At 62.9% G+C, this 26,732-nt stretch overlaps 1 protein-coding gene across 7 annotated transcripts; it reads left to right on the forward strand.

Moving 5' to 3' along the window:
- The first annotated feature begins 504 nt into the window (after positions 1–504).
- Positions 505–24,781, forward strand: ARHGEF16 (Rho guanine nucleotide exchange factor 16). 7 transcript variants are annotated; one of them, XM_041772037.1, is made up of 16 exons: positions 505–525; positions 7,556–7,664; positions 7,958–8,564; positions 10,312–10,366; positions 11,337–11,506; positions 12,396–12,452; positions 12,849–13,009; positions 15,407–15,559; positions 15,683–15,812; positions 16,640–16,714; positions 17,293–17,385; positions 18,356–18,507; positions 18,834–19,022; positions 19,811–19,884; positions 20,363–20,464; positions 21,025–24,781. In XM_041772037.1, exons 3-16 carry the CDS (start codon positions 7,977–7,979, stop codon positions 21,162–21,164), a joined length of 2,139 nt encoding a protein of 712 aa, XP_041627971.1. In that variant the 5' UTR covers positions 505–525; positions 7,556–7,664; positions 7,958–7,976; the 3' UTR covers positions 21,165–24,781. The 7 variants fall into 7 exon arrangements, 6 of the variants coding, with proteins under 6 accessions (XP_041627971.1, XP_041627969.1, XP_041627967.1 ...); XM_041772035.1 differs by lacking the exon at positions 505–525 and adding an exon at positions 537–848; XM_041772033.1 differs by lacking the exon at positions 505–525 and adding an exon at positions 537–833.
- The last annotated feature ends 1,951 nt before the right edge of the window (positions 24,782–26,732 follow it).

Consider the following 26,732-nt stretch of genomic DNA (forward strand, 5'->3'; position numbering starts at 1 on the left):
CTAATTTTGGTAAAAGACCTTTCCTAACCGGCCAGTCCCTCCAAGTGCTGGGAACCTTGCTTCCAAATTCCTTAGAGACTTACAGTCTCCCTACCCCCCTCCCAACTTCAAAAGTATATAATCAGCCCCTCCTCCTGACCCCAGGGCAGCTCTTTCTGCCTTCAAGGGCCTTTCCCCCAATGATTTAATAAAACCACCCTTTTGTACTGAAGACATCTCAAGAATTCTCTCTTGAATGCTCACGCCCGGACCCCAACAAACACACCAAAAAGGCAGCCAGAGTGCCTTGGGCCACGCTCGGCCACCCGCTGGCTGCCGCTTTTTCAAAGAATCCTGAAGTCCGGGCCTTTTCTGCCTCACAAAGATCAGCTTCCGGGAGGGCTTCCCGAAGGAGGAGGCAGCCGAGCCAGGCCCGGAAGGAGAGCGGGAGCGGATTCCGGGTCACCGCCGGCCACCCCCGCCCCAGATCTGCAGGCCGGCCAGGGCAAGGTGGGCGGGCCGAGGGCGACACCGCGGCCTCCGGAGGTGAGCCCGCCCGCCGCCGTCACGTGAGCGCCGGCCAGGTGGGGAGGGTGACGCAGGCGGCCGGCCAGGTGGCCAGGTGCCCCCGGGCCGCGCGGCCAGCCCCTCCCGCGACCTGGGCGCCCACCTGTCCGGCCGCTGAGCGCCGCCTCCCGCGGGGCCGCCAGGAAGCGGGGCGGGGACGGGGAGGGACCGGCGGTGGCTCGAGCTCGGCCCGCGTCGGCCGCCTGGCCTGGCGGGGCGCGGTGCCCAGAGGCCAGACCTGCGCGAGTCGCCGCCCGCTGGCCGCCACGTCCTCGCCCGCAGCGCAGGTGAGCCCGGGACAGGTGAGCGAAGGGGGGCCGGGGGCCGGTGACCCTGGGGCGCGACCCCTCAGAGCCTGCGCAGGTCGGAGGAACTTCGGGGCGGGTCCCTGGGCGGGGGCTGCAGCAGGGCCGGAGCCGGACTGGCCCGGCTGGACCCAGGGCGCCGACCCACCCAGGCCGGACCCCACCCGCGGCCTTCCCTGGGGCCCAGGGGCAGCGTCCCCACCCCAGCGGGGATGCTTCTGTCCCGGGCTCTCCAGTGTAGACGTCAGAGCCTGAGACCATAGGGGGGCCCAGGACTTTTGCAAATGAGGGTCAGGATGGCGGCAAAGCCACTATCCCCAGATCTTTGGATAATCTGCTGTCCAAACCCGGGTCGGCCTCAAGAGCTAGCAACCCCCCAAATGAAGACTGTCCCTCCAACACACCAGAAAGAAATGCCCCCCATCACTGGTGGAGGTGGAGGGCAGACCCAGCCAGGCAGGGGGTGTCCTGCCTGCTTATATCTAATAAGGGGTATGGGGGCAGCTCCTGAGGGCCGAGGACCCCACTTCCTGCTGACCAGCCTCCATTTCTGCATCGGGGAAGCAAGAATCCCTTTGGAGATTGAGGTGGACCTCAGCCCAGCATCCGGACAGGGCGGGGATGGGGGGAGCCTCTGCACCGGACCTGGGGCCCAGGAGTGCCTGACTCTCCCCTCTGTCCTTGAGGTGAACGGTCTGCCCCTCCTAGTGTGGGGGCTCCGTGGGCACCTGTGGAGTCTGACTGGGACCTGTACACCTGTCTTCCTCAGACAGCCCCGTGGTCCTTGGGTTCCATTCCTGGGTCCGTGTGAACTAAGCCCTCTGGGCCTCAGTGTCCTCATTCATAGAAGGGGACCAGTCAGAGTATCCACAGGCAGGGTGCTGGGGTCAGCTGCAGCCGAGCCTCTGCTCTGGACTCTGCTGGGACGATGCCCACAGCCACAGGCGCAGAACCTCTGACCAGGTGGCTGAGGGGCACTGCCCAGGGCTCCCTAGTCCTGGTGGGAAAGAGTGGCAGGAGAGGGGGTCTTAGGGGTTCCCAGAAGTAAAGTCTTAAGTCACTTGGACAAAAGTGACCTGGAGAGTAAGAGGGAGCCATCTGCACAGAGGCCTGCCCCATGCCCGGTCCTGGACACCTTTGGGGGAGTCACCTGTGCCAGGAGGGCTCTCCCCACCCCACCCCCTGGGCTCGTCTCCCACCCTGCACGGACCAGCTCTTCACACGCATTTGAGGAAGTGAGGCAGGCAGGTGAGCAGCCCGCCGGGGTGGCCAGGGTGCTGCCCCTGAGGACGGCACAGCCACTCACCCTGCATCTGGGCCCAGGATGTTAGTTTTGGTTTCCAGAAGGATTGCGGCTGCTTGTCTTCTTACCTGGGGCGGTTACCATGCTCGGGCGACAGTTCATGTGTAAGAGCATCCTGACTTGTAGGGAGAATCCCTGCTTTCCCGCCGGCCTGTCGGAATGGGATCTAGGTCAGCAGGGGCCTGGCTCCTCGCCAGACTCTGGCGACAGGCAGCCTGACCCCACCTGGCTTCCTCACCTTTCAAGGCATGTACCCACCTTCCAGAAGGTCGGTGGGGAATGGCAGACAAGTGAGGGGAAGAGCTTCTGGAACACCTGCTGGTCACCTGGCTAGGCTACCTGTGGGAGTCAGGGCTCTGACTTCCCAGCCGGGGCTTCTTTGGGGAAACACTATGAATGTCAGCCAAGGAGGGCCAGGGGCCAGGTTTATGGGATGTCAGGAGTAAGAGACAGGAGCTGGGGAGCAATTGGAGGGCCTGTGAGGGGCAGCCCTGCAGGCTGAGCCAGGAGGGTGGTCTTTTCGGTGACTGATGCCCACGCCTGGGAGCCCCAGAGCAGGAGGCAGCAGGAGGCTTCTACACAGGGCAGGCCCAGCGTGACCCCTGCCTACTGCCAGACTGTGTGTGAGGTGGGGCCCGGCCGGTGGGTGTCCCTGATCCCCACCACAAAAGAGGGGCCTCTGGTCAGTAAAGCCAGGCTCCCAGTCTTGGCACTGCAGGTGTCACTCCAGACAGTTCCTTATTGTGGGACCCCCATGGCCTCCACCAACACAGGCAGGCTGGTAACTCAGCCTAGCTGCCACCTCTAAGAATGTCTCCAGACCTTACCAGGTGTCCCAGGGGCCTGGGGGGCAAAGCCAGCCCAGCTGAGAGTCCCTGAGAACCCCTCACCCCAGCCACCTTGAAATGGAACCGTGTGCCATGTGCTCTGCCCAAAAAGCCAGACACTGCCCCCAGATTCCATGCGACTCTGAGGTCTGAGCTCGGCCAGGCCCAAGGCCAGCCCTGTGGCTCAGGTCAGCCTGAGCAAAGACCAGGCTCAGGCAGATGGAGCCAGACAGGCCGGGCCCCACCAGGCAGGGTGGGGTCAGCAGACCCAGAGACCAAGGCAGGTGGAACAGAGGCCCCATAGATGGAGTAATCTGGGCCCTGGTGGCTGTGGGAGCCGCTGTGGGCAGAGCCACAGGTCAAGGCCGATCCCGTCCACAAGGGAGTGGAATAGACAGTGCCAAGCCCACCCAGGTCCCAGGAAGCCCATCTGTTGGGAAGGACGGGGACGTGGAGAGCACTAGGCTGCAAGGGACCCACCAGGCCAGGCTGCATCATGGCCAGGGTGGTACCAAGCGCAGCTTCGGCCTGGCCAGGCCAAGTCGGATCTCCTGGTCCTTTCCGAACTCCACCTGCTGTCCTTCCTCCATCCTACATTGCAAGGACCCAACAAGTGACTGGCCTCCCCAGCCCCCCAGACACCTAGATGCAGAAACAGCAGGAAGTCACCTGAAAGTCTCCGGGAAGGTGGCACGGCCAGACCTGGAAGCCCCCTGTGATGGAGCCTGGTGCTTTCTGCTAGCTTGAAGCTAAGTGCCCCATGTGGGTGGGCTCCGGGCCTGGGACCCAGGGCCTTGTAGGAAGGATGCGGCACAAGGGTGAGGGGATAGAGCACAGCAAGTACCACGATGTCCAGCGGTCACTCCTCAGTTTAGGAATTGAGTCCACCTCCTGGTAGGGACGTGAACAGGAAATTGTCCCCACTCCCAAAGGACCCACAGACCCGTCAGAGAGACAGACTCACCACTTGCCACCCTCATCGCCCTGGCATCTCTGGAGGAGCTTTCCCGGGCCACCTGTGCTGGGGAGTGGACCCACCCCTGTGACGCGAGTGGTCACTGCAGGCCATCTGGCCTCCCTCTTGGCAACACTGTTGCCCAGACAGCGTGGCTGGCATCTGCCCTGAGGCAGCTGAGAGGAGAGTCTGCCCTCGGGTCCCCTGCCCCCGCACTGACCCCAGGACACCAGGCGCCGGCCAGCAGCCAGTGAGGACACTGGGAGAGCCGCTCAGCAGAGCCAGCCAAGGGAGAGGCCCCGGGTACAGATGTGGGGCAGCAGGCGCCCGAGGAGCCTTCGCTCACGTGCGTGTGCACACTCCGCACACAGGCCTCCCCACGCAACGCCGGTCCTCCCTGCTAAGTTGAAGCAGCCGGCCCAGCTGGCCCACCAGGTGTTTGAGGACAGCCTGGTGCTGCGAGGAGGCCACAGGGGCCGAGACAGGCAGGGACTGGGCAGGGGCAGAAAGGAACTATAAACATCCTACAATGGGAACTCGGGCTGCCTTGGGGGCAGGGGGGTGGGGAGGGACCAGAGGGAACAGGTTGGGGAAAGCGTGGAGAAGTATCACCAGGTGGGCCCGGCCTGCCAGACCCAGGGTCGGGGTAGTAAGGAGGCGCGAGGCCATGGCTTGGGGGTGAGCACTGAGCTGTCCCCGGAGCACTGGGACTCCTGCAGGCTGGGGAGAGCCTCGGGCCATCATCCATGGAAGAGGCCTCCTCCATTCTGGAAGAAAGAATCTGCCAGGGGACTCAATCTCAGCCAGTTACCAGCCCGAGGGACAGGATATATGCGTGCGAGGGAAGCTGCCTTGTACCCCGGGTGGGGGTGGGGGTGGGGGTGGAGGAAACAACCAGGCTGAGGACTGGGGGCGGGGTGCCAGGGAGAGAAGGCGGGGTCTCTGCGGGGCCTCTGCGAAGCCGATGCAGCGACCACATGGAGCACACGTCAAGGTCGCCAAGGCCTGGAAGCCAGACTGCGGGGTGGGGGAGCAGGAGAGCCCAGGGAGGCTAGAGGGAATTATTAACGAGGAGGCGGGGCACTGGCATCCTGCCGGCCCAGCTGGCTCTGCTCACACCGACACCCCTGGCTACGGCCACGACACTGGGGCTGGAGTCCCATCCCTGTGGCAGGCAGCGGGCAGCCGAGGCCCACAATCAGGAGCTCCCAGAGGAGCAGAAGTCAGGGGCCAGCCGCAGAGCGTGGAGCGGTGGCCTCTGGGGGACCAGGCAGTGGAAGAGGGGACGTCTTTCTTTCACGAACAGCTTTTTGGTGCCACTGGAGTTCTGGACCCGTGTGCAGGGATTTCTGATAAACCGGATGTTCGGAGGAAGGAGACCCCGGGATGCCCCTGCCAGCTGTGGCTCCCGAGAGCTGGCTGCCGCTGGCCCTGGTACCTGGACTGGTGGCACCCGGGCCCGTGGGTGCGGCCGCCTGGCTGGGAACGGGGGCCACACCCAGCAGTGGCTTGCCTGGCAGGTTCCTGCCGAGCACCTCCGGCCCCAGAGCAGACTTTGCCCTCCGCTGGGAGAGGCCGTGCCCCTGGCTGGGTCCAGGGTCCAGGCCGAGAGGACGGGGCTGTGAAGACCCACGCCTGGGGCCTAGATTGGGGAAGGCAAGTCGGGGCCAGGTCCCATGGAGGGCCAGCCCGGTGCTGGCATTTCACTACCATGCTCCGTGCAGCAGTGTGACCTCCAGCTACTGTCACCTCTGGAAGAGGAGGCCTCAAAGAAGTTTCCGGGCTCCCTATGCTCTTGGGTGCACTTTGGTGGGAGTGCATCTAGCTCGATGTCTCCCAGAGAGCCCTTTCTGGGCCAGGCCTGGCCAGTGCAGACGGAGTTAACATGGGGGTGGGTGAGCCAGGATGTCACCACCCGCCCTAGCTGCCTTTGACTCAGAATGTCCCCAGGAATGTGTGGGCTGTCCTCCAGGCGTGGGAGTGGCTGGGGCTCCACAGGCAGTCCCTCCCTGCGGCTGGGATGGTGTTAGCAGAGAACCTGTGTGCTGAAAGCGGGAGCACTGGGAGCCAGGCTTCCGGCTGCCGCTGTCACCCTGTCCATGCCGTGGTGCAGGTCCCTCCACAGCCGGGCTGCCCCTCAGGGAAGGATTCTGGAGCTGAGGCCTGAAACCTCCCCAGGGAAGCACAAGGTGCAAGGCTGGGAGGCAGGCGTGGGAGGTAGGCCCGGGCTGGGACCTGCCTGGTGTGTCCTGGGACGATGCGGGGGCGTCCCTGGGGTCCATGGAGCCCTCGGCTCCAGAGGCCCAGCGCCCGCCAGCACAGGCTTGGGCACCTCTGGCTGCAGGTGCCCTTGGGTATGAGCGAGCCGGTGACGCCCCTTCACCCACACGGGGCTGCTGGATAAACGGGATGTGTTCCCTCCCAGGTCTGCAGGGAACTTGGCAGAGGGCACTGCGCTGACGCTCTGAGCTGAGTCTCGGCAGCCTGGGCTGGTGATTTGGAGACTTCATTTTTCCATCCAGAAAATAGGCTTCCGCCCTCGAGTGGCCCTTGTAACATATATAAGCCCTGCATCTGCAAGCAGGGTACGAGCAGTGGCTCTGCTTGCTTTTATCAAAACTAAAAGGAAAAGACACAGAGTGAGTTTTCCCCAGTCCTGCGAAGTCCTCCTAACCTGGTGCCTGTCCACTTGTGGGTGTGGTGCAAGGAGTGGGAGCATAAGCTGGTCTCCCGTCGCTGCCCCGGCTTGTCAGCTGGCTCTGGCCACACTTCATGCTTGGGAGCCTGTGAGACTCCTGTACCTGCAGAAGGTGGGCCTCATTGCTACTCTGCCCACTTTGCTGATTTTGAGACAGAGGCACAAAAAGCAGTAGAGGACGGTTACAGTGGTGGGCAGCCCCTCGGGATGGGTTGGTGGCTGGCCAGAGGCTGGTGCCTAGGAGACAGGAGGCTTGTGTTGGCTCTGCCTGGCCCTGAGTGGAAAGGTGGCAGTGGCCCCGTCCACACTGGCAGAGCAGTGTGCCTTCAGCCAGGATGAGCCAGGCTGAGCTGAACCCAAATGATTCCAGACACTGGTCAGTGGGGCTCCACCCATCCAAGGCACTCAGAGTCCCAGGAGGGATGGGCATCCAAGGGAAGCACCCAAGGGACGCAGGAAGAGTAGGCTGGGGCTATGGGCTTGGGCTCTGCAAATGCTTCCCTCCTACCTTGTGTCCACACACAGTGACCATACCCAGCAAGGCCCTGGAGGAAGGGATTGTTGGCCCCGTTCTGAGTTCATATATGTGGGAAAATGCAGATGTGTCCCTGGACGTGCAAAAAGGCTGGGTGGACAGCCAGCCATGGTGGCTTCGCCACATGGGGCAGCCAAGGGAAAGGGTCTGGAATCGGCAGGCCTGGGTTCAGGTCCCCGTGAGCCACACTTCCTGGCTCACATCCCAGGGCCATCTCCTGGGCTTCTCCGGGCCTTGTTTCTTCCTTTCCAAAATAAAGACAGCCAGTGTGTTTTGGGAGCAGGTGAGATCATGCATCTAACCCAGCACAGCAGAGCCTGGCCCTGCGTGCTCAGAAGTTGGGGGTGACACAGAGGCTGGGGTCACAACCATGTTGTCCTAAGCAGGCCTCAGAAGAGCCCCACAGATGGCATCATCCTCATGCTTTCACTGACCAGGGAGAAATGGTGCTGAGAGGCCCTGGGGCTGACCCAACTTGGATCTTCAGGCCCCCAGGTCTGTGCACTCCTCACTGCCCATGCTTGCACCCCCAGTGAGGGCATATGGACCCATCAGAGGAAGCGCACTGGTTGCCTGTCCTCTGCCCCTGTCCCAGCAGCCAGGTCCCTGCAGGCCTGAGTCTCCCGACCCTGCGTGCACCTCCCTGGGCCTCCCCAGCCCTGCTCCAGGTATCCTGAGCAGGGTCTCTGGCTAGGGCGGATGCTGGGAAGCAGTGGAGGGGCTTGTATGCAGGGGAACTGCAGGGTGGACGTCTGTGTGCTGCCCTCACCTCTGCCCTCTTGTCACAGGACACTGTGGCCAGTCAGCATGTCTCAGCGACACTCGGACAGCTCCTTGGAAGAGAAGCTGCTGGAATACCGCTTCCACTCAGAGCTACGGCTTGATGCCAAGGGGAACCCGGCATCAGGGCTCCCGATGGTCCGGGGCTCCCTGCAGGTGGTCAGGGACAATGCCCCCTTCCAGGTGGATACCTCAGGGCCCCCACCTCTGTCCCCTAAGGACCAGGAGTCACGGACCGTGATCCTGAGCACGCAGAGCCCGGCAGCCCTCAAGATGGGCACTCAGCAGCTGATCCCCAGGAGCCTGGCCGTGTCCAGCAAGGCCAAGACCCCAGCCCGCCACCAGAGCTTCGGGGCTGCCGTGCTCAGCAAGGAGGCTGCCCGGCGGGACCCCCAGCTCCTCTCAGCCCCCAGCTTCTCCCTCGACGACATGGATGTGGACATGGGCTCCGAGGGAGCGCTGAGACGGAACCTGCGGAACCGATCATACAGGGCGGCCATGAAGGGCCTGGGGGCTCCCAGTGGGAACAGGGGCCCCAGCCAGCTCAGCCCCAAGCTCCAGGCTCTGGCCGAGGAGCCCAGCCAGCCGTCTGCACGGTGCCCGGCCAAGAATAAGGTAGGGGGCCTGTCTGCCTGGACGGTGGGGAGGGGCTGTGCCTCGGGGGGCCTTGGGAGCTTGTAGGCGTGCCCCTGTGTGCCCCTATATGCCCCTGCGTGCCACTAGCCTTGGGGCCTCACCATCACATCGCCTGATCCTGCAGCTGGCACTCAGTGAGCACCTACTGTGTGCAAGCTCCTGACCCAGGTTATCCGGGTTAGGTGTGATGGACAGGCTCTGAGCAGAGCATGAACGTCGCCGTTTTACAGAAAGGCCAAGGGGTCTCCCTTCTTTCAGCCGCCGTGGGGAGAATAGCCTTTGGGGGGACCAGCCTCTCTGCGCCCCAAGGATAGCCAGCCTGTGTGAAGGCTGAGCTTCAGGGAGGGCTTTGGAGCAGCACCTGGCTCGGGTCGCCTTGCCCCAGGCGCCCCATTGGGGACTCAGCAGCCGAGCACATCTGGCTCAGGAGAGGTCTGATGCCCCTCGACGCACACACGCTCCTCTGCCCACCTGACAGCCGCTCTACCTCAGTGTTCTCGGGCCAGCAGGCGGGCATAGGCCCATGGGAAGGGCGGCCTTGCTCGGGTCCCCACACTCAGAGTTGAAGTTCTCTGGCACGCAGAGGGGAGTCCTGGGACCATCTTGGCCGCTGTCCTCAGCTGAAAGATGCCCCCTGAGATGCCCAGGCCCCCAGGAGCTGCCTCGGGCCCTCGGCACTCTGCAGCCACCCAGGCCCTGCCCGCTGCCCGTTTGCTCACTCACGGGTGGTTTCCTGAGCTCTCCTGCCCCTGCTGCTGGGGTGCCAAGGGAGCCAGGGGAGCCCCGAGAGCAGGCCCCCAGGGAGTTCCCAGGGCAGTGAGCAGGCAGGGGTGTGCTGGGGTGCTCAGATCCGGGCTGGGAATGCAGGGGTGCCCAGGGCGGGGGGATGGTTCAGGTGAAGAGGTGGTATGGACGAGAGGCACAGGCCTGAGGCAGGAGGGGTGTGGAAGGGGGCGGTGGGGGGCAGAGCCAGGTGCGGCTGGGGTGCCACACATTCCAGCCCAGCAGTGAGAAGTTTTCAGGCCCCAACGCGTTTGAGAAACCAGCTCACTTTCTGGAACCAGCACAGCTTCGAGGTCAGGAAAAACAGAGTCCCAGCCACGTAGGTAGGACCCAGTAGATGGTGGGTGGGGCAAGGGCTGTGCCCCACCCCCACCCCAGAGAGCCTGGCCACCCCCACCTTCCTCTGCAGCCCTGGCAGAGGCTGCTGGGACCCCAGACCTGTGCTGGGAGCTAGACACCAGCCTGCCAGTCTCGGTCCTTCCTGCCGCCCCAGGTCCCAGGCTGTGTGGGGCCCCATGTGTAGCCCCAGCTCCCACCCCTGTGCCTTCTCAACCCCCACCAGCCAGACCTGGGCAGCCTCCCGGGGCTTCCTTCAGACCTCGTCGGAATACCCCGCTGACCTGAGCACTTGTTTTGATTTGTTCGACCCTTCTGCCTCCTCCTCCAGGCAGCCCTCCTGGATCTGCCTAGCTCTCAGTCAAACTGCCCTGCCTGTTCTGAGCCCCTATGTCACCCCATCCTACCTGCCCTGGCCTTCGCTTGGCAGCCCTGCTTCCCTCGCTGAGCCGGCATTTATTGAGCAGCTTCTGGGTGCCCAGCGGAAACCCCTCCTGTTGAGCATGTGGTGCGGTGAGGTCTCTGGGCCCAGAGGCTGGAGGACCTGCTGCAGACTCACAGCGGCCTGCCCTCCCGGCTGACTGCTGGTGTCTCTGTGTCTCTCCAGTTTGCGCAGAAGACGCTGGGGCGGAAGCGCGCCCACAAGGGCTCCTTCAAGGACGGTGAGTGAAGCCGAGGGAGGCGGATCAGGGGGCTGCTGTGGGCCAGGCTGGGGGCGGGGAGGCTGGTGCTGTGCAACAGAACCCACTGAAGGGGCATCCTCCTGGGACAGGAGGTCCTGGTGGCTCGTCCAGCCTGGTTGTTCTGAGAGTCTAGAGAGTTCCCTTGAGCTCCTGTCTGCACCTTACCAAGGGCAAGAGACAGGCAGAGGCCCCACACTCACCCCGGGAGGGGGCTGTCGCACATCGTGTGCCCGGCCCAACATGGTTGCACCTCTGGGACCAAGGTCAGCTGCAGGGCGCTGGCCCTGGGTGTGGACACCTGTGCTGTGTGCATCGCCCGTAATTTCCCAGCATGCAGGGGTGCAGTGTTGGGGGCTCAGGAGGGCTCAGAGCAGGGGAGGTAGGGGTAGGGGCCTGCCCAGCCAGGATGCAGCCCTAGTGTCTGTGAGGGGCAGGGCTCCTAGGGTGCCCTGGAGGGGGAGACAGGAAGGCAGGAGGGGTGGGGAGGAGCGGGGAGGGTTCCCGGGAGGGGGAGGAGGCAGGACAGCAGGAGGGGTGGGGAGGGTCGCCGAGGGCCAGGCGCCGCCCGTCCCAGGGGGGCTGCTGCAGAGCTGAGAACAGGACAGGGCACCTGGGGGCTGTGCTCCAGGGAACCCGCACCCAGTGCTCTCTGCCCAGCCAGGGAATAGCCCCCACCCCCGGAACAGCCCGAACCCGAGGCAGCTGCGCTGATTCGTCAGCTCAGCGCTGGCTTGATGGTGCCACATTCTGCACTGGGACGTCACCCCCGTCCTGGGCTGGGCCTGACCCACCATGGGGGCCAGCCAGCCTGAGGGGAGCCTGCTCCGGGGGGCCCTGCGCTGCCTGACCCTCTCAGAGCCTCCTTGGGAGGCTTCAACCTGCAGGTTCCCAGGGGGCCCCAGCTGCTCAGAGCCCCCAGGTCGGCAGGTGACACCCTGCCTCTCCCCAGACCCCGGGTTCTACCAGGAGATCCGGGAGCGGGGCCTGAACACCAGCCATGAGTCCGACGACGATATGCTCGACGAGCCGCCCAGCCCCGATGGCACAGGAAAGGCGGATGCGCCCATCGTGGTCAAGAGCTACCGGCCTGCGCAGATCACCTGGAGCCAGCTCCCAGAGGTAGGGCCAGGATGGTGGGCGCTTGGCCCTTCCGAGCCAGCCCGGGGCCCCCAGTGTGGGGAGCAGCCTTCCCGAAGTACCTACTATGCCCAGCGTGCAGGGGAGCCCCTTCCTGGTGCCCTCAGAGCTGCCCTGCCCCGAGGGCACTCTGAGCTTAGTTCCATGGGGTAGAGCAGTTAGGGCCAAGCGATGTCGCTGTGTGTGTGACGAGCCTCCCTCAGGTGAGCTCCTCTCCAGCTCCCTACTCAGACCAACCTCCTGGAGCTGTGGGCAAGGGACCCCCTTCCTAGGGCGCCGCCCCCAGGAAGATGCCAGGAGGGCCCGAGTGGGGAGAGGGACGGGCCTTGGCTTCGGGAGAGCCCTGTGCTGCAGGTGGGGTGGGGGGGCCCGGGGGGAGCCTAGCTGAGACAGAGGCTCTGGTGCCCTGAGCAAGTGGGGGTGGGGGGTAGCCGTCCCGCCCGAGGAGGGCAGACATGCTGCTGACCCATTCCCTGAGAGCCTGTGGCCTGTGGGCAGGGAGGCATCAGCGTGTGCGTGGTCTCCTGGGTCAGGTCACCCGCCCCAAACAAGCAGCACTTCGGCCAGGGCGGCCCGGGGGCCGCTGAGCCTGAGGCCATGGAGAACCGGACCATCTCCCAGGCCCCGGGATGGGGCGCAGACTCACCTGGCCAGCTTGCGGCCCATCCCTGGCTTGGTTTTCCCACGTGGCTTTGTGTCTCTCCACGCCCAGACAGCTCTGTGGGACAGAGGCCCCTCCCCGTCCTCAGGGGTCTGCTGGCCGCTCCCCAGGATGCCCGACTTCTCCCTTGGCTGCCCCGGGCTCTTCGGAGGAAGGGCGGGCTTCCAGGGAGGGCCGAACCCGTGATGCCCAGGCCTGTGCCCTCCTCAGGTGGTGGAGTCGGGCCTCCTGGACACGCTGCCCCCCGAGGAGCGCAAGAGGCAGGAGGTAAGGAGGCTGGGCAGGGGAGCCAGCCCTGTGCCCCAGATCTGGTGACCACACAACATCTGCAGGGCAGGACCAAGGCCACGGTGAGGCCTCTTGCCCACCCACCTGTTGGCCATCTCCTGCGCCAGCCCCTGGGATTGTGGCTGATGCCCTTTGGGGGAGGGGGCTACCATCACCCCTCCTTGGATGCAGGTGGGGGTCCTCACCAGCATCACAGCTCATAAGAGGCCAAGCCAGAGCGCATATGGAGGTGTCAGGCCCTTATGCCCATGGCCGTGCTCACAGCCCCACCCCGGTTCCGGTTTCAGGGCCCAGGTCCAGCCTGCCCTGCCCCCTGCCTCCTGCTCCTGCCCCCAAGGTGCAGGGTGGCCCTGGCAGCTGCTGTCCCCCCTCCAGGCCATCTTCGAGATCCTCACGTCAGAGTTCTCGTACCAGCACAGCCTGAGCATCCTCGTGGCCGAGTTCCTGCACTCCAGGCAGCTACGGGCCACGATGACCCAGACAGAGCACCACCACCTCTTCTCCAACATCCTGGACGTGCTGAGCGCCAGTCAGCGGTGAGGCCTGCGCCCAGCTCTCCACCGTGCTGCGAGGGCCACCTGGCCCTGAGGCACCATGGCCATGGGGTCTCAGGGGGGTGGGCAGGGCGAGCAGGGCTCCAAAGACTCTCAGTGTGGGACCATGGCGGAAGGTTGAAAGGACCTGCTGGCCAGGAGGGAACTCGACCTCCTCAGACCTCAAGGCCACCGAGACTGGGCCCCGTGACAGGCTGAGCACTGGGTCTGTGGGCATGCGGGCATCCTGGCACCCCCCCCAGCACCCCATCCCTTGGATGTTTGGGAGGGCAGAGTACCTGCCCCAGGACACTGCCCTGCCAGATGACATGCACATTCCCACCAGGACATCAGGTGCAGGAGGCCAAACGACGAGGTGTGAGGTGGCCAAGGGACGGGGCAGGCGGGGGGACCTCGAGTTGCAGGCCCGGGTCATGTTCTGCCCGGCGGTGTCTGGTGCCCATCCCAGTCTCCGGTTGCAGGGCCCAGAGGTGGAGGAGAGGCCAGGTGTGCAGCTGCAGGCCTGCACAGGCCTGTGTGTGCACCCACATGCCAGAGGGAAGGTGTGTATGTGCTTGCACAGGTGTGTGCATGGAAGCCACAGCCCCAGACGGCCCTGGGCCCCAGGAGACCCCGTGACACCCTCCCTCATGCCTCAGCATCCCCCCTCACCTGAGGAGGTGGGTCCCCTGAGTCTTCTCGCAGACCAGGGTAGGGGCAGGTTGTGTTGACATCGGGCCAGTCCCCTGAGCCCCACCCCCACCTGCTACTTGTGGCCTCTGTGAAGTTTCGGGGCCACATGGCAGGAGGGGGTGCTGTCTTGTCCCTGGAGATGGGTCTTCCTGCAGAGCCGCAGTGCCCAGCTTGCGGTTCCTGACTCCATGGGGGCCTGGGTAAGCGGCGGCCCCTCCACCCAGCTCTGCCCCTTTGCTCGACGTCCCACTGGCCACTTCTGTTTATGCTGAGCAGCCATCAGTTGCTTCTGACCCTTGGGGCCTCTGATCGGCCACCACTGTCCCAGGGTAGGATGGTCCCACCTCCTCCCCCCGCTGGGTCCTGGCAGCTCCGAGCCATTCACGGTGGCCTCCCTGGGACTCGGTTATCCTGGGTCAGCAGCTGATAGCTACCTTTCCCAGACCCTCCTCAGAAGCCCACGGAATCGCCCGTGGGAGGTGCTGGCCAGCATGGCCCTGCACCTGGGCAGCTGGGGCCTCCATACGCATCCCTGTCGCACTGCCCACCTCTGCCCAGGCTGCCCAGGAGTATGACTCTCAGAGCTCCCCCTTAGGGGACACACAGGGCCCCCGAAGGTGGAGGTCAGGCTAAGGCCCCATGAGCAGGGCCTTGTCCCCTGTCCCTGGCCTTACCAAGGGAACCAAGGCAAGGCCCCCATCTTCCCAGGGGGGTCCCCAGATTGGTGGGGTGGCCTCCCCACCACAGGAGCTAGGTGAGGCAGATGGCAGGCCCCTGGTGCCCTCACTGTTGAGGACCTGGGACCTCCTTCCCACCATGGCCTTGTCCCCAAGCCCTGTCTCTGTCACAGTGCTGGATGCCCCCCCTCCCATCAGCCAGGGTAAATAGTAAGGGCAGCGGAGCTGGCTGCCCTCGGCCTGGTCAGTCCCTGGTTGCTGGTCCGGGTCGCCTGGGAGGTGGATGTGTGCTTGGGGACACTGCTCTCTGCCCTCCAGAGGTCAGCCAGCTGTCTTCTCTCCCAGACCGGACCGCCTGGAGCAGTCCCAGGAGCCCGCTACACCGGGCTTTCAGAGTCCGGTTCAGGAGAGACGCTGCCATTGGAGTAGTTGGAAGCCCAGGATGGGGCTGAGGAGCCTCAGGGAGGGGGTGAGAGGGCCTCCCAGCGGCCTAGGCTATGGCCTGGAGAGGTAACACTGCCTGGGGTCTGACCGGTGCCCTCGCATACCAGATGTCCTGGTGCAGGTGCAGCCAGGCCCGGCTGTGGCAGCAGCAGTCAGCACAATCTCTGTGGTCAAGGCCCGGGTTACAGATGATCTCAGAAGGGGACCCCAGGAGGAAGTGGGGCCTGGTGGCCACCGCTGCAAAGTCCACCCAGAGCTTTCTCACACGGAGCTGGGCGGAGGACACCAGGGCTCCAGGCAGGGGTGACCCAAGTCCAGGGACTCAAATCAGAGTGACAGGTTCTCAGTCCTGCCTGTCTGAATCCTGGGGGCCTGCTGGAGCCTCTGCCAGCCTGTTAGCAGGAAGTGGCCCTGGATTTGCCCAGTTATTTCAGGCATAAGAAGCTGATCTGCCCTGGGGTTTCCCCAGGAAGGCTTGGGCTCACAGCGGCCTGGGCAGCTGGTCCCCCACATGCCTGCCGCGCTGCTTCTGGGGGCTTCACCGCGGTGCTGGACGGCCGGGCCCTCACCCACCCCGCCCCTGTAGGTTCTTCGAGGACCTGGAGCAGCGGCACAAAGCACAGGTGTGCGTGGAGGACATTAGCGACATCCTGGAGGAGCACGCCGAGAAGCACTTCCACCCCTATGTTGTCTACTGCTCCAACGAGGTCTACCAGCAGCGCGCCCTGCAGAAGCTGACGTGAGAGGAGCTTCCCGGTGCCCGGGGTCTGCTCTGGGTGCCTTGCGCCAGGAGCACATTCCTGCTCGCAGCCCGGCTTCTGTGGGCACCCACTGACCTCCCACCACCGCACCTCTGTTGCAGAAGCAGTAATGCTGCCTTTCATGAGGCTCTGAAGGAGATCGAGAAGCGTCCCGCATGCGGGGGTCTCCCCATGATCTCCTTTCTGATTCTCCCCATGCAGAGGGTAACCCGGCTGCCCCTCCTGACGGACGTGAGTACTCAGCACAGAGACCCATCAGGGGAAGGAGGTCGGCCTGGCCCCCCTTTCGCGACCCCCTACCCCCCCTCCCTGGTGCTGCTCAGTCTGAGACAGCTTGAACAGCTTTTGCCCAAGAGCTCCCTGCCTGGAGCTTTCCAGCACTTCCTGGAAGGTTCTCGAGGTTTGTTCATGTGGATGAGGCAGAAGCAGTGTCACCCAGGCCTCTCCTGAGCGTGGGTCCTGGGCCGTTGCCTCCCACCCAGGATCGTCGGCCCACTGTCCCGGGTGTGGGCCCCCAGGGCAGCCCGGGCACCACTCACTGCCCCTTCTGTGGGCAGAGAGAGGAGCTCATGCCTCTCAGATGTCTGCTCCTGGGGCCGAGGGGCAGGTGGGGCCAAAGGGCATTTGTGCACATGTGTGCACATACACACATGCAGGCGTGCACGCAGCACACACACATGTACATATGCACACATAAGCATGCACACGGCGGGAGCCCGGCTAGGCCCCCAGAGGCAGCTTGCGGCTCAAGCTGGAGGATCATCTGTCCGGGCCTGTCACAAGTATAGAAACAGGCTGCGGGCCGCCCCCAGACTGGACCGAGACAGCCCAGGGCTGGAAGGGCTGGGGTCCTGGGACAGTGCCCCCGCTGCATTCCCACCAACCAGCCAGGCTGTGTACCCCAGTGGGGCCTGGCAGGACCTGGACATGGGCTCCCCACCTCCCCGCAGCCCCCACCGGGGTCTGCTGTTCGTAGGGGGCGCCTCTGTCTACGCAGGCCCGTGAGCCTGGAGTGCAGAATGGTACTTGGTGCCTGACCTGCCGGGTCCTCTCTGCAGACCCTCTGCCTCAAGAGTCAAGGCCACCCTGAGAGATACAAGGCTGCCAGCCGCGCACTCAAGGCCATCAGCAAGGTGAGGGGTATCCAGGGGAGAGGAGGGGGCACCTGGACCAAGCACAGCCCCCAAGTCTGTCCATACCCCACCCAGTAGTGGAGACCCTGAGGGCAGGGCAGGGTAGGGAGGGCTTCCACATTGTCCATCTCAAGCTTTTCATGGTGCTGATGGGGAAACCAAGGCCCAGAAGGGGTGAATCTTGAACTCAATCAGTGAGCCTGAGTTAGGGCAGCAGCTAGGACAGCCCTGGGGTAGGGTGGGGGTGCCTGGGCCCTGGGGTGGCTGGACCACAGCCCACAGCACAGCCCAAGTTAGGGCTGCAGTTAGGATAGCCCCGGGGTCGGGTGGGGGGGTTCCTGGGGTGGCCAGGCCACAACCCACAGCACAGCCCGAGGCAGGGCAGCAGTAAGGACAGCCCTGGGGTTGGGTGGGGAAGGGGGGTTCCTGTGGTGGCCAGGCCACAACCCACAGCACAGCCCGAGGCAGGGCAGCAGCTAAGACAGCCCAGGGGTAGGGTGGGGAGTGCCAGGGCAGCAGGGCGGCCTGACCACAGCCCACAACACAGCCTGCTCTCCGGGTGCCCCCCCCCCCCACAGCTGGTGAGGCAATGCAACGAGGGAGCCCATAAGATGGAGCGCACAGAGCAGATGTACACGCTGCATACACAGCTGGACTTCGGCAAAGTCAAGGTAGGCATCGGGCCTCCCCTCAGCCAGCCCCTTGGGGGTCGGGGTCATGGCCCCTGGGCATTCGGGCTGGAAGGAGGCCTTGCCCCAGCCTCTCCAGGGGCACCGTCCCTTGTGACTCCCACTCCCCTTGGCCGCAGAGGCTCAGCTCTGCCGCCCTCCTGCCTGGGGCTGGGTGCATGTGGGAGGCTCTCTGGCCCCTGCCCCCACCCCAGGGCTGCCCCAAGGGGCTGGGCCAGAGGGCATGCCCTGGTCCAGGGCTCCTGGCAGCACACTGAGAACAGGGAAAGGATGGAGTTGGGGCCTCCTGTAAAGCCAGGAACTGTCCCTCAGCCCCGGAGAGGGGGCCTAGCCAACCTGCAGGCCCTCCCAAGCAAGCAGGGCTCACACCTCTGTCCCCGAGTCCCTGCGGTGCTCCAGGCCATCAGGCTCCTGCTTCTGCAGGAAGCACCTCCCTGGGAGGGGGACATCCAGCCAGAAACAGACAGACACTTCCTCGTGGGAGCTGCTCTGCAGGAATTGGCCTGGAGGCAGCTCTGTGGGCGAGCCTCAGCTTGTCATCACTCAGGCTGGGCCCCTGACCTGGAGGCTGCCCAGCAGGCCGGAGCTTGGGGGAGCAGGTGCCGTGGGCAGGGCAGGGCATGAGGGCCACAGAGCGATGGAGGGAGGACCCCGAGGTCCAGAAGAAGGTGTGAGGGGTGTGTGGAGGCTCCCCAGGACGGCCTGGTGGACTGGCCAGCTTGCTGGGCGGGACCTGGGCCGGGGACCTGGCACAGTGCAGCTGCCCATCTGTGCCTGCTGGCCACCTGAATAGCCCTTTGTCTGAAGCAAGGACACATCTCGCCCCCATCCTTGGTCCAGCCCAGGGCGGCCAGTCCCCCGGTCCTGGGTGGTAGGGACTGTGCTGGACCTCCTTGCCCCGTCCTCCTCACCCCCACCCTGACTCAGGCAGCTCTCTGGTTCTTCCCTCCAGTCCCTTCCTCTGATCTCTGCCTCCCGCTGGCTGCTGAAGCGTGGGGAGCTCTTCGTGGTAGAAGAAACTGGGATTTTCCGAAAACTGGCCAGCCGGCCGACGTGCTACCTATTTCTGTTCAATGACGTCCTGGTGATTACCAAGAAGAAGAGGTGAGCCTGTGATGGGGCCAGGAGGGGCAGGGGGAGCCGCGCAGCCTCCTCCGACCTCAGGATTGGGAGAGGCTCCAAGCCTGGCTTGTCCACGGTGGCGGCCAGGGTCCCCCTCCGTGTGACATGGGGGTCCCCTTCCAAGTGACTTGAGGTGGCTGGGTGTTTCTTACTGTGGGGCAGGCCTGAGCCGGCCTGCCCAGGCCACAAGGACAAGGAGACACACAGTCTCTGTCCTGGGGGGCAGTTCTTGGGAGCGTCCAGCTGGGTGGGGACCCAGGCTGCCCAAACCGCCCCCCCATAGCATCCAACTGCCCGTCTCCCCACAGCGAGGACAGCTTTGTGGTACAAGACTATGCCCAGGTGGACCACATCCGGGTCCAGAAGATGGAGCCCTCTGATCCCTCTCTGGTGGGGGGTAGTAGCCGCAGCTCCTTGGTGCCACACGTCTTCCAGGTGACCATGCTGCACAACAGCGAGGGCCGCCAGGAGAAGATCCTGCTGTCCTCCGACTCCGCGTGAGTTGGGGGAGGGCTCCCAGAGGGAGGGTGTTCATGCCGTTCTATTCTCGAGCACTGCCGTGTGCCAACACAAGGGCAACCTGGTCCTCACGGAGGTCACATCACTGGGACAGCAACCCATCAGCCACAAAATGAGCAGCTGTGTCCAGGGAGTGCAGACTGAGGAGGAGCACAAGGTGGGGAAGGGAGTGCCAGGTGGGGGCCGGTGGGGAGGAGGACCTGGTGGAGGCATGGCAGCGCAAAGGCCCTGAGGCAGGAGGCCTCTGCTGAGAAGCAGCTGATGCCGGCGGGGGCTGGGGGGGTGGAGGTCAGAACAGTCTAGAAGTGGGGTGGGCAGCACACGGGTGCCAGCACAGTGGGGGCTCAGATGACGGGGGAGGAGACAAGGGTGACTGATCTCCACAGTCCCTTCAGGCGGCGGGAGGCGGAAGCTGACGGTTTAAAACTGAATTGATAAGGGACAGTGGGCTTGGGGCCCAGCACCAGCAAACAGGGTGGCCCAGGTCATAGGGGTGTGTCTGCATGTGACCCCATGACTCTGGGAAGGTGAGACTCAGGGTTGGCCTGCCTGTGGCTCCTTCCTGCCCCGTGACTTCCCGTGTGTGGTCCCTCAGTGGTTAAGGGGGGGTCACAATAGGGCACCGAGCAGCATGAACCTTCAGCACCACAGCCCATCACAGGGACCATCTCCCCACACTGCCAGGTGGGGACAGGGTCATGAAGCCAGAGGCCCCAAGGCAGGCAAGGTTGGCCCAGAGCCTGACGCAGCCTCTCTCCAACCCCAGGAGTGACCGGGCCCGGTGGATCACGGCGCTCACACACAGGGAGAGGCAGGGACGGGGCCCCACCAACAAGGGAGGTAAGCACCAGACGCTCCACGCTGAACGGGGCTCACAGCCCCAGCCCCGGGCAGGGGGCTAGCACGGAGCTGAGGCATTGTCCAGCCCTCTGTCCTGCCTACCCTCCGGGGTGACCGCCCAGGTGAGGGACCCCACAGCCGGGTAGGTATGTATGCACCTGTGCACACGGGGCCTCCCCTTCTGTGCGGGAGGGAGAATGCTGCCCCATGCCCAACAACTGGAGCAGAACGGGCCGCAGGGGTGGAGTTAGATGGTGCTGCCTCTGCCGGGGCCGGTGCTTTGGCCCTGAGAGCAGGGGCAGTCTGTCTGGTGGCCTCTGGAGGGAAGCTACCATGTGTCCAGAGCCCCCCAGGCCCCAGTGAGACCAGGCCATGGTGGAGCCATGCCTGACTGAGGGCAGCAGGACTCCTGGCCCAGGCCCTCCTGGGGACAGCGGTGTTGCTGACACCCACCCTCACCCCCACCCCCACCCCCCAGACCTGCTCCAGGTCGAGGTCACCAAGGCTTACTTGGCCAAGCAAGCGGATGAGATCACGCTGCAGCAGGCGGATGTGGTCCTGGTGCTGGAGCAGGAGGATGGTGAGCAGAGTAGGGCCGGGTGTGTGGTGGTGGCAGGATGTAGGCGAGGTGGCCCCCAGAGGGAGGGCCTGACAGCCCCACGAGGGAGCACACCAGATGCGGGCAGCCAACCCTGAGCCTGGCCCCCTGGAAGCAGTTTCTGCAACTGCCCATGGTGGGTCTGGTCCAAGGTCCCCTCAGCACCTTCCTTCAAGGACATCTTCAGACCTCCCTCAGTCACAGGATCAAAATCCGCTTCTTTGTCATTCTGTGTCCTGAGCAGGAGGAGGGTGGCTCTGCTACCCCTGGGGGCCCCTGCACTCGCCTGCACAGGGCATGAAAGCTGGCTGGAGGGAGCTCAGCCCCTGACGCCAGTGTCCAGGCTGAGCACCTGCTGGAGGACCAGGTGCCTGTGTGACCTGGCCCCTGGCCCCCTGTGCCGGAGCGGGTGGTGGTCTGCTGCAAGGGGGCCTGGCCCTGGCGTCTTCTGGCACAGAAGCTCAGAGGGCCGGGGGTGCGGGTATGGAAGCCCCTCCCTGGAGCCTGGACTCCGCCCTCACCTGCCCCACATCTGTGTTCAGGATGGTTCTATGGCGAGAGGCTGAGAGATGGGGAGATGGGCTGGTTCCCTGAGGACTTTGCCCGGTGCATCACCAGCCGTGTGGCCGTGGAGGGCAACGTGCGCAGGATGGAGCGGCTGCGTGTGGAGACGGGCGTGTAGCCTGTTGTGCCCAGCACGGAGGCCAGGCTGCTGCTTCATGCCGTGCTCCAGGAAGCAGCCTGGTCCTTGGAGTGTGGTGCGCTTGTCCTAGGAGCCCAGACAGTCCGTGGGTCTCCGTGAGGCCCCGTGGTCCGCAGTGCCGGATCCAGACACTTCCAGGGAGGGCGATCACATGTGCTGCCCGCCCCCAGGAGCATCCTCCAAGCAAGCTCTCGGGGCCACAGCAGCCTGACTGACCCCCGGCCTCCCCCGGCGTCCTACACACCCCTAGGGCAATGGTGCAGGGCAAGTGATGCAGGATGTGGGCCCAGCTTCCTCCCTGTCCCCCCTGCCCAGCCCCCTGCCTGTGGGACAAAGGGCCTGAGCGTCCAGGGCAGCCCCACTTACTGAGCGGAGGTCCCCCAGAGGGAGATGACCCTACAGAGCCAGTGCTGAGATCCTGGGGTTTTCATACACATTAAAATATTTCTTTAACACCTGGATTTCCATGGGAGTCTGCGCCCAGAAAGCCAGATGAGCCCCTGCAAACTTCCCAAGGTGCAATGGGCCAGGATTGTCTCCACATGTGTGGTCACTCATGTCGGTCCTAGGGCCTTGCTTGGGCCCCTTGTTCATGGTCACTCCATGCCCATCTGTGGCCTTGGCCTGTCCACATGTAGCACAGTGAGCAAGGCCAGGAGCTCCTAACCCCCATCCCCACACACTCCTTTGCAGGGCTCAGGGGGGCCAATAGGTCTAGGGACCCCATGGGAATGTCCCCCACCCCTACCTCCCTCATAGTCCACCTGCTCCCCCAGGCCCCCCCCCAGGTGGGGAGGGGCAGGCTGGCCTGGGCTCTTGGCCACCAGGCCAGGTAGGAAGGCTGCGTCGTGCCCTGCTAGGCCTGCAATTCCTCCGTGCCTGCCAGTGCCCCTCCCGGCATGGGCAGTGCTGTCCTTGGGGTGGGAGCTCCCAGCACTATGAGAATCTGCCCAGATCCCACTGGGGCTCCAGCTTTGGTTGCAAAGCCAGGAATGTGGCTCCTGCCTCCCAGCCAGAAGTGGGTGACTGGGTGGCCAGCCTTCTGACCCTCCCAGCCCTGGGCTTGGACAGGTGGGGCGGGGAGACAGGGGGTGTGGGGAGGGGCTGAGCCAGTAGGAGCACGGAGGGAGGAGGAGGGGCTGCCCTGAGCCCCACCCTTCGAATCAGGTCAAGGAAGGTGATCTGTACCTGGAGGGGTGGGCAGCTCCTCCCCAGTGACCACCAAGGTGACCTCCAGGGCCTCAGGCAGTCAGAAGGGCCAGGCCTAGGTCAGAGCCCAAGCTGCACTGGTGGTCCTGGGCAGGGGCTTTGCATGATGGGGGGACGGGACAGGTCAGGACTGCGGTCGCAGGGGTGAGCCCCAGGAGCTATGCAGGGAGAAGTACTTCCTGTACAGGTGGGAATCTGGGACCTGGACTTCCCCACCCATGAGCTAGGTCAACTCCCTGCTTTTTTCTCAGAGCTGCAGTGGGGGCGAGCGGTAGCCAGGGCCAGGCAGGTGCACGCACATGTGCATCCATGTATGTGTGTGTGTGTGTGTGTGTGTGCGCGCGCGCACGCACGCGCCAGGCAGGAGTGGCACTTTTGCGGAAGCCTGGCTCCCCCATAGAACTAAGCTCCCCCAAGGAAGTCCACCTGCTTGCTCTCACCGCTGACCCCGTCCCTAGCTGTCCCTAGCTCCCCAGGGAGGCAGGCCTGTCTGCTGCCTGTCCTCCGCCAGGCACAGGTTCCTTAGGAGATTTGGGAGGCCCTGGGGCCACACCCTTCCTGTCCTGACCTGAGGACACAGCCTTGGGTCCTCTTGGGTCTGTAGAGTGGTTCCCAAACAAGCAGGAGGAATGCTTAGCCCGGAGGGAGGGTGTTCAGGACTCTGTAGGGGCTGCCACCAGATGCAGGGCTGCTGGGGGTGGGGGGTGCTGAGTCCACCGGGGCAGGGCCAGAGCTGGCCAGCTCAGCAGGACAGACACCCTTCAAAGAGGGATCAAGAAGCACAAAAAAAAAAAAAGAAGAAGAAGAAGCACAGGGCCCAACTGTCTCGAGGTCTGGAGGGGCCCAGGTGGGGGGGCAGTGAAGGGAGGAAGGCTAGGGCTTCCCCCAACACCAGTGCCCACTTGAGACTGAGGGGACTCTGCTCAGCCCGGGTCCCTTCCTGAGGGCAGGGCAGGGCAGCCTGGACCCTGGCCCTTCCCAGGCAGAGGCTGCTCTGACCTGCCTTCCAGCCAAGCTCGTCCTAAGACCTCAAACAACCTTTCTGCCCCCTACCCCCACTCCCAGATGCCAGGGTGTCTTGGGGAGAACCCTGCCATACCAACCATGCTGGGGAGGGGTCTCCAGGGGCCCTCCAGCCCAGCACCACCTCCCAGCCAGCTGCACTGCCCCTTCTGTTGCAGCAGGGAAATAGGTCCCACTGCAGGGGGCAGTGGGCTTGCAGGGCCATCGGGGCTTCCTAGGACATCATCCACCCCGGTGGGGCCCAGTGGGAACAGACACCAAGGTGTTGTGTTAATGCTGTTAGAACCACTCCAGAACATCCCGGGCCCTTTCTGCAGGGAGGACCTACCTCCCGAGAGTGCCCCGGGCCGGGGGGATGAGGGTAGGGGGCTGGCGGGGGCACTGCAGCTGGGCTTGCAGCCCTGAAGGCATCCAGCGCTCCTAGGTGACCACAGTGGTGCCCCAGCAGCACCCAGGCTCCCATGCCCCGTGCACGAGAACCCTCAGACCCCCGGGCTCTTGCCGCTTAGGCATGCAGGTTGGCATCTCCATCTGTACCTTCTTGGGGTGTCCATGAATCCCACACACTTCATTATCAATCACCCTTGGGTACAGTCACCAGTCCCGAGATCGGCCCCTGGCCCGTGTTAGACATCCCAAACCCCCTCTCCCCAGCTGTCACCCGCCAGCACATCACAGGGCTCTCTTAGGACTAGGGTCACATCAGACAGGGGCCCTCTACCCCTCGCAGGGCTCCTGGTTTGGGGCTTCATGCATCCTTTTGGAGATAAACCCGCAGGCATGAATGGGCCTTGCCGCGGCGGAGAAGGATGTCGTACGTGGCCCTTTCCTGGTTGGCCTCTGCCTCTGCTGAAGCGCTGCCGACCTTCACAGGTTTTACAGGTTTCATAGGATACAGATGCTCCTCACACACACCCCACCCCCGACCCCTCCACCCCACGCCCTGCTGATTCTTATAGTCAGGCTCACGTGTCTGCTGGCCCCACTGGTTCTTCCATGACTTTTCAAGTCCTGCCCCCAGGCCGCCCCCAGCAGGTTCTCTCTTTCCCACAGCCTCACACTAGTTTCTTGCTCTCACCTTGTGGCCTGGAGACAGCCGAGCTCTGCTGGGGTGGGGGTGGGAGGCAGGAGACAGCCAGAGTCCAGGGGGGTGGACGGCACGGGAAGCAGACAGCAGGGCCCCAGGGGTGTGCTGGGTGGGCACGGTGGCCCGCGTGGCTTCACTCACAAAGACTTGAGCTCCCTGGTTTCTCCACCAGACTTGCAAGAGATCCTTGTACACGACCATTGTCCACGAAGCCCTTGTCTATACCCACCCGGCCTTCCAAGAATGTATACCCTAAAAAGATGAATTCTATAGAATGCTCTTTCTGCTTCTGTCAGACAATCGTCCTATTTCTCGTCTTACCAAATACATCGAAGCACTTTGTGACGTGAGATTGTCCTGGCATCTTGAGTTCCATCCCCGCCGGATCAAGCTGATATTTTTTTAAATTTTGAGTAGAAGAGGCAACTGAGTGGCTCAGTCAGTTAAGCATCCAACTCTTGATTTCAGCTCAGGTTGTGATCTTGGGGTCATGAGGTCGAGCCCCACATTGGGCAGGGAGTCCACTTGATGATTCTCCCTCCCCCTGGCCCCTCTTGCTCACCCACACACTAATAAATACATCCTTAAAAAATATTTTTGTGCAGCTAATATCTAGAATTAGGATTTCTGCATACACATAAGGAGTCTGTAATCTCGTCTCCTTGTACTGTCCTCACCTGATTTTAGAACCAGGTTATACCAGCCTCATGAAATGAGGATGAGCCGCTTTTCCTGCTTGTAGGGTTTCCAACATAATTCCTATTAAACGGCTTCACCGTGTCTGGAAACTGTGGCACAAGCACCCATACCAGCCGATGTCTCAGGCACTCCTGCGGGTGGTGACCGGCTCCAGGTCCTATTTGCATTTATTTATTTAGTTTATTCAAGTTTTTTTCATTTCTACCAACACCAATCCTGGCGTTTCGTATTTTCCCTCAAAACCTGCCCATTAAAAAAAAAAAAAAAAAAAGCCAAGTTACTTGTATGTGGTCACTCCTATAACTTTTATATCTCTGTCATGTTTGTGTATTAATTCTTCCTCTTGTATCTTCTCTGTGTTCAGAAAAATCATCCATCTCGCTACTTTTCTTCCTTATTCATTTTCAGAGGAATTTCGACTTTTATGTGGATCATTCTCCATCTGTGTGAAGTTTAAATAGATACGAATTCTATGCATAGAATATAACAAATGCGTGAATATGAGCATAGATACGTATAAACCATCTGTGTTAAATCCTACTAAAGTTTTATCACTGCTTGCGTCTGTTTGCTTAACCTGTTTATGGGTTGTGTGTTTTGGGTTTTTTTTTTTAAGAACACGTTAAAATCTCCAGTTGGCAAAGTTCATTTGAGCTCTTATAGCGTCAGTTCTATGGATTTCCAAGCCTCCGCTGTTAACGTGCATACATCCGTGCGTGGATTTATACACAACCACTTCTCATTACGCTTTTCAGCCCGAAACATTAAAACTCCCACCCCAGCTTTTGATGGACTCTGTAGGCTTCCACGTCCATCCCTCTAGGGAAGTCTTTAACAGTGAAAATCCTGTTCAGCTGCATTAGACGCGTCTGCGTTTTGAGCGTCCCTTGTACCCATTTGTGGGCTTTACTGATGTACTTTCTCACTCTGCTCCATTCTTCCTCCTTCCACTGGAGCGAGGCCGTCCTGCAGGTGGCTGAAAGGCTACCCGTCCTGTCCTTGCAGGAGGACACCTGTCTTAGTAAGACATGTCTGCACACAGGCCTACTCGCCTTGCCAGCGCGACTGTCCATGGTCTGTCGGCGCCCCTCGCCAGAGGGAGGGACCCAGCACACTCTCTCCACCCCTGCCCTGCACGCTCGTGGTCACTGTGAATATTTGGTTCTCTCTGGGACAAGGTGATGCAGGAGACATCCTGGGGAATCTCTCAGCACACCTGCTGGGGTTCTCTCTCTCCTTGCTGGAGAGCATCCTCTGGGTCCGTCTCCAGGTCTGGCTCTGGAGGGTTAAACCCCGAGAGGAACCGGGTTTTATTTTTCAGATACTTCAACAGCACATACACATGTCAACTTTCAAAACTTTTTCTTTAGCACTGTGACAACAGAACATCGGGGTCCTGGTTCCCAGGGTTTCGCTGTGAAGTCTGATGCCACACAGATTTCTGTTCTCCTTTCCTGGGTGCTCTAGGATTTCTCCTTGCTGGTGATTTCCTGAAAGTTCTTTAGATCGTGGCTTTTTTATTTCTGTTC

This window comes from Vulpes lagopus, chromosome 10, assembly GCF_018345385.1.
Source record: "Vulpes lagopus strain Blue_001 chromosome 10, ASM1834538v1, whole genome shotgun sequence".
In the NCBI taxonomy this organism is placed as follows: Eukaryota; Metazoa; Chordata; class Mammalia; order Carnivora; family Canidae; genus Vulpes; species Vulpes lagopus.